General features: G+C 39.3%; 1 protein-coding gene across 2 annotated transcripts in view; it reads left to right on the top strand.

Moving 5' to 3' along the window:
• LOC114047044 (astrotactin-2) overlaps positions 1-7,110 on the top strand; it is a 1,078,351-nt gene that overhangs the window by 551,841 nt on the left and 519,400 nt on the right. For both annotated transcript variants that reach the window (XM_027867715.1, XM_027867716.1), the window contains one exon: positions 1,097-1,247. In XM_027867715.1, the coding sequence (XP_027723516.1) occupies positions 1,097-1,247 (151 nt within the window). The remainder of the gene's footprint in view (positions 1-1,096; positions 1,248-7,110) is intronic.

Here is a 7,110-nt window from a genome sequence, read left to right as displayed (position 1 = left end):
AAAGAAAGAAAGAAAGAAAGAAAGAAAGAAAGAAAGAAAGAAAGAAAAGAAAGAAATGAAGAGAGTTATTCTTCCTACCTAGTTTCTCTACTCATGACAGAAAGAGATGGTATGGAAAGAGCATTGACTTTAATATAGGAAGCCTCAGTTTTAGTCCCAATTCTAATATTTACTATTTTAGTCCTAGATATATCATTTGGCCATAAGAACATAGAATTTAGAGCTGAAAAGGATCTTTTTTAGTCCAACCTTTTCATTTTATAGATGAGCCACTAGGTGGTGACTGATGGTTACTATGATGCATTTAGAGTCAGGAAGCTCTGAGTTCAAATCCTGCCTCATATATTCACCAGCTGTGTGACTCTGAGGAAGTCACTTAATGTCTTTCTGCCTCAGTTTCTTAAACTGCAGAATGGGGATGCTAAGAGCACTTACTTTCCAGAATTGTTGTGAAGATGAAATAACATATATAAAGCAGTTTGCAAAACTAAAAGTTCTATATAAATAATAGCTGTTATTATTATCTTTATCATCGTCATCATCGTTATTATACCTCCTGCTAAAATTAAATGATCTCTTCCTCTTCACCTAGTTGATAAGTTGTAGGACTTGAATTTGAACCCAGGGCCTGAGTTTCCAAATTCATTATTCTTTCCAGTATACCACTCTAACTTATTTTCTCTAATCTTCCATTTCCTAACTATCTGAGCAGCATTGTTTTTTTTAAAGTGCTACAAAAATGTGAGCTGCTATTATCACCACCACCACCACCACCACCACTACCATCATCACCATCACCATCACCATCACCATCGCCATCACCATCACCATCATTATTTCTACTATTCTTAGGATTGGCATAGTGTATAGAGAAGAAAGGCCTGGGTTCAAAGGCCACTTCTAATGCCTACCATTTGTGTGACCATTAGCAAGTCATTTGATCTCTCTAAAGTTCTAACAGATCTTTAAGACTATAAATTATAGGTAAACTGTAGTCTTATTCTCAAACCTACAGGTTCTTGACACAACAGCGTATTATGACAAAGTGATAGGCCATTTGTCTCACTTGGTTTTAACAGTCTCCTTTCTCTCCAAGGGAAGAAGCAATGCTGTCTACTTACTTTGAGACCATCAATGATCTACTCTCCTCCTTTGGGCCTGTCCGTGACTGTTCACGCAATAATGGAGGGTGCACCCGCAATTTCAAGTGTGTGTCAGATCGCCAAGTAGATTCAACTGGATGTGTGGTATGTACTGCCAGACCTAGAGAATAAAGTTGATTAGGATCAAGTCAGAATTGGCATTCTTTGTTGCTAGGTTATAGGGTTAATTTCTACTTGGGTATGTGTTGAACTTAATGGTCTCTGAGGTCCCTTCCAACTGAGCTTCTGTGGAGCTGAAGTGAAGAGGCAGGGGGAGTGATGAGACAGAGAGAGATAAAGTGGGAAAGAATATTGGTTGAAGAACAAAATCAAATGGAGAAGGATAGGAGAACCTTGATGTTGTATGGCATCCTAGCAGTACTGATGTGGCACAGTAATGGGTCACCAGCTATCAACCGATCTTTTCCAAACACACATATTGTACAAGAACACTACATGAAGTCCTGATGGGGCCTTCAGAGGAATTACCTAGTCCATAAGTCAGTCCACAAATATTTGAGTTTTTACTATATGTAGGACTCTGTCTTAGACTCCATGGAAGATGCAGAAAAGTATAAAACATGGCCCCTTCCCTCAAAAATTTCCAGTCTTATTATGAAGGAAAAAAGTAGTAAAGATCAACAATGAACTGACAATCTAACAAAACCAGTCAGTAAGAGGTAAGTGGTGGAGCGTGAGTTTAAAAAACTGAGAACTCTAAAACAGAGGAGGGAAGAATGGTATCTCTTCTGGATAGTTTTTCAAAAACATTTCATGGGGGACGTTGCATTTGAGCAGGTGACATCTGCCTTAAAAAACCATTATAGACTCAAAGATCTAGAGGTGGGAGGGACCTCAGAGACTGCTGAGATAAACTCACTTATCTTAAAGATGAGGAAACTAAAGCCTGAAGAAGTGGAGGCATTATCCAAGATCACACAGATATTAAGCATCAATGGCAGATGTGTGCTTTGCTTCCACAGTTAGCACTCTTTCCATGGTTCCAATGTGACTCATAAGTTTGAAGGAAAGAGATCACAGGGTCATCATAGGATCATTGATTTAGAGATGGAAAGAATGGTAGAGGTCATCAAGTACAACTATCCTGGTATTTGAATCCAGGTCTTTTTGACTCCAGGTGTCTCCTATCGTTTCTGCCAAGCTGTCTCATATTGAAATTACCTGACCACAAATGCCCTTTTAGATATCCCAATGTCATCCAGCCTTTGAATATTTGAGTATTTCCAATGATGGAGAGCTGAAATAGGGTTGTGTAGTAGAAAGAACATTGTCTTGGGTAGGAGTCAGGAGACATGGGGTCTTTTCTGGCTCTCTGACTAACTGTGGAACCATAGAAGGGAAGGTAGGAAGGAAACAAACATTTTCTTCAGCACCTACTATTGGCAAGCACTGTGCTAAGCAGTCTACAAATATTTCATTTGATCTTTACAACAATCTTGAGATATCAGTGCTATTATCATTTCCACTTGACAGTTGAGGAAACTGAGGCAGACAGGTTAAGTTTTTTGAAGTCAGGTCTTTGGAACTCCAGGCTCAGCAGCCTATGTACTGTTCCACCTGGTGTTTGTCCTTCATTCTTGAAGAGGACAAAATGACATCAGTATGTTAGAGTCAAGTTACAATGAATCTGACTGTGGCTGATCAGACCAATATGAACTCATAATGCTCTACCACAGGTCGGGAACAAATAGTTCATGTGAATATTTGGGGTGGAATCTCTAAATTTGTGCATCTTGGTTTCTTTTGAGCAACTTCAATTTTGCTTTGCTCACAGAGCACAATACCTTCTCTGATGAGGTCCACTCTTTGCAGTGGAGTTTGAATACTTGTTAATTTAAATTGAGAAAGGACCTCAGTGCATGGCACCTTATCCTACCAGGTGGTCTTTAGAATCTTCCTGAGACAATTCAAATGGAAGCGCTTCAGTTTCCTGGCATGATGCTGGTATACTGTCCAGGTTTCACAGGCATACAATAGGGTCAGCAGAATGGCTCTGTAGATTTTCGGTTTGGTAATCAGCCTCTTCTCTCCCACACTTTCTTTTGGAATCTTCCAAACACTAAGATGCTCTCATGATTTTCCAGTCACCAATGGAGTGAAACAAGGCTGTGTATTTGCTCCTGTGCTTTTTAGCATGGTGTTTTCAGCCAAGTTGTCAAACACTGTCAGTGAGGACAAACACAGCATCATTACAGCTACTGCACTGATGGTAAATTCTTCAACTTGTAAAGGGTACAAGCCAAGACCAAAGTAGAGGGAGTGTTGGTGTGTGATTTTTTTGGTTGCAGATGATTGTGTGCTCAACGCAACCTCTGAAGCTGAGATGCAACAAAGTATGGATTGTTGCTGATTGTGCTAATTCTGGCCTAACAGTTAACACCAAGAAAACACAGGTGCTCCTTCAGCCAGCACCACACCACCCATACTGTTCCACCTAGTCATGAGTAAATTGCTTCCCCTCTGTAAACTGGTTTCCTCATAGGCAACATTCCAGGAGCTTGATGCCCTTGCTAGGTAGTCCGTTCCACTTTTGCATGGTTACATAGGTTAGGTGATTTTTTCTTCAGTCAAATGGAAATTTGCCATTTTCCACTCATTGCTCCCAGTTCTGACTTCTAAACCAAGCAGAACAAATTGAATCCCTCTTCTAAGAAGTAGAAATAAATCTCTAGGGCAGCCTGAAGGATGTAGCATAAAGAAAGGATGGAAAGTCCTACTTCTTTGTCTAAATGGAGATTAGGATTAGGAGCCCCACCCTGGGTTAGCCACTTTCTTCTCTACCAGCTCACTTTGTGAGTCACTGTATAAATGCCAGTCATGGAGCAGCCAAGAATAGAACCTGGGGCTTGGTTCTTCTTCCCTGAGGTTCCCTTAAAGGTCATTCCTTCATGGAAATGGCACCCTGCTTCTATTTGTCAAGAAAGGGAGGTATCCCAATGCGTGTTGTAGCAAGTGTCTCAGTTGCATGCTGTGGTCAGACTTTAGGCTCTTGAATAGGAGTAGAGTTTCAGAGAAGTCCCAGTATATTTCATTGCAGAATCTATGCAGTCCCTTGAAAAATACTGAGCTAGCTATGTCTTGAAAAAAATACTGAGCTAGGAATGTCAGCTACAAGAAGGTGTTCAGCATCTTGGAGGCATTCCTTCCCAAGACTCTGACTCCAGACTAAAGACAAATGAATTCATCTTGGAGCAGACTTTTTTTTTTGTACACATGTGTGATTCCATTATTATAAAGATCACCCCATGAGAAAACTCCTTCTACCAAGGAAGAATAGCAACTGTTCCGCAACTTGTTTTCTTAGAGAGTGGCCTGAGGCAATGGGAGATTAATTGACTTGCCCAGAGCCACATATCCCCAGTAGGTGTCAGAGGTAAGGCTTGATAGAGGTTGCCATAACTCTGATGGTAGTTAACTATACTGTATTCATACTACCTCTCTTGGACCAGCAGAGTAAAATTAAAGAAACAGATTAGCACTGGAGATCTTAAAGGTCACCTAGAACAAACCCCGCATTTTAAAGAGAGGAAAACTGAAGCCTACAGAAAAATAGTTACTTGCCCAGGGGGAATCTCTGCTGGCTTATGACAATTCTCTGAGGCCTAGAATCTAAGCTTGTGAATCCCTTGTCCACTGTACCATAATAACTTATCTGGAAGGACTGTTATGTTCCTACATTTCTTTGGACTCTCTCTCCAATCCTGATTCAATTTCCTGTCTCTAAGAGCTGCGGTCCCTGACAAAGGATGAGTGATAAAGATGCAGAGACACGTGCCTGTGTGAGTGAGTATGTGTTGGGGAGTGGGAAGAGTTTATCCTTCCCTTTGTCTAATATAATCTAGGAAATATGGAGAATAAGGGCATCAGTTCCCTTGAGTTCAAAAAGATTCAACATTTTGTGAAACCAATCAGAAGCCTTCCCCTCTGGATGCAGGGCACGAGGTTAAATGATGAAACTATTTCCCCAGGGTCTGAGAAATGCCCTTCGTCTTGCCATTAGGATAGCTGAGGAGACAGAGGCTGATGAATAGAGTTTTAAAAGCCCTTTTATTTCTCACAGGCTTCAACTTGATACCTATAAAGCAATCAGTTGTTCTTCTCACACATCATTTCTAAGGATCTGCTTTTTAATAAGCCTCTGTATGGATACCTCCTTGGCATTCACATATTTCAGGATTTCTTTTTTTGTTTTCTTCTGTTTTCTGCAGGGATTCTCTGCCACTGAACTTACCATCTGTCTCACTCATTCAGCACTTTTCAGTATATTGCCCAGTAATTGTCAGCCATGTATGTCCTATGTTCAGTCTCCCTTTGTTCTACTCAGCCTCTTTATTGTACAGATTTGTGTTTACATTTATATCTATAAAGAGATGGAATCGAGGGTCAAAAAAAGAAGTGACTTACCAAGGGTCACACAACTGGCTAACTACAGAACCAGGACCTTGAACCCAGGTCTTCAGAGGCCAAATTCAAATGTCTTTTGATTTATTCCTTTAAGAACGTATAGATACTATTAGACTATGAGATCAAGAAGATGGTGGAGTTTTCCGAAGCTGTAGGGATACACATTTGCTTTGTAGGCCTTGATCAATAAATATTTTTTGACAGCTCCAGGGACGATGATAACAATGAGAAACAGTCCAGTGCTATACAATGATCCTTGCCTCAGTAAGAAGATATGTCTTCAAATTTTGACTCTGACATTCTTAACTATGTAACTTCAGGCGAGTTTCTTCAACTATCTGAGCCTAGATTTCTTAATCTACAAAATGGCAAAATTTTGTAAACCTTAAACTCCTGTGTAGATCTGAACTATGATTATGGTACAACAGTACTGCCATTGCAGAATGATTAATGTACCAAAAAGTGGGGCTTTCCCTCTGTGTAGAATAACAGAGAGAAACCATGTTATTGTAGATAGAGGGCTGGCTATGAAGTCAGGATGAAATGGGGTCAAGTCCTGCCTCTGGCACATGCTGATTTTATGACCTGGTACATGTCACTTTATCTCTCAGTTTCCTGGGAGACTCTTTAAGTGGGGAACCTGTGGCCTTGAGGTTATATGTGGCCCTCTAGGTTCTCAAGTGCGGCCCTTTGACTGAACTGAACTTCACAGAACAAATCCCTCTCATAAACTGTAAAACTTGAAGTCAGTCAGAAGGCCACCCCAAACACCTGGAAAGCCACATGTGGCCTTGAGATTTCCCACCCCTGCTGTAAGACATTGTCCTTACCTTTGTATGTGTATGTCATGGATCCCTTTGAAATCTAGTGAAGCCTATGAACCCCTTATCAGAATGTTTTTAAGTATATAAAATAAAATATTTAATATTACAAAGAAAACCAACTATATTGAAATAAAATTATCACATTTTTAAGTTGACAACTTTTTGTGATGTATGGTTAAGATTCCTTGCCGAAGTTTGTAAGTTACAGAGTAGGTGCTAATCTGCATTGATAAGGAGAGTTTTCATATTTTTGTTGTGTTTTGTTTTTACGTTACAAACATTTTTAGATTACCTCCACTCTGTGAGAAATCTATGATAATAAAGCAAAACAATTAAGCAAAACTATTAGAGAGACATAACCTGAAAGTGCATGTGATAGTGAGTTTTTTTAAAGTAATACAAATCTATTTTCTCCCTACCCAATTGGAGGAAGAAAAGAGAAAAGAAAAACAAATTCCTTGTAACAAATATTTATAGTCAAGCAAAACAGATTTCCTAACTGATTGTATTGTATTTTATACATATATACACACACACATATGTACACATGTATATATATATGTGTGTATATACAGAGATTATATACGTATATACATACATACACACTCATGAACATATACATATATACCTATATATGTATATATGTGTGTATATCTATATCTGTCTATTTATCTATCTATCTATCTATCTATCTATCTATCTATCTATCTATCTATCTA

Source organism: Vombatus ursinus, unplaced genomic scaffold, assembly GCF_900497805.2.
Source record: "Vombatus ursinus unplaced genomic scaffold, bare-nosed wombat genome assembly UNPS02014786.1, whole genome shotgun sequence".
NCBI lineage: Eukaryota > Metazoa > Chordata > Mammalia > Diprotodontia > Vombatidae > Vombatus > Vombatus ursinus.
Note: the sequence above shows the minus strand (reverse complement) of the source record. Positions and strands in the feature narration are given on the sequence as shown.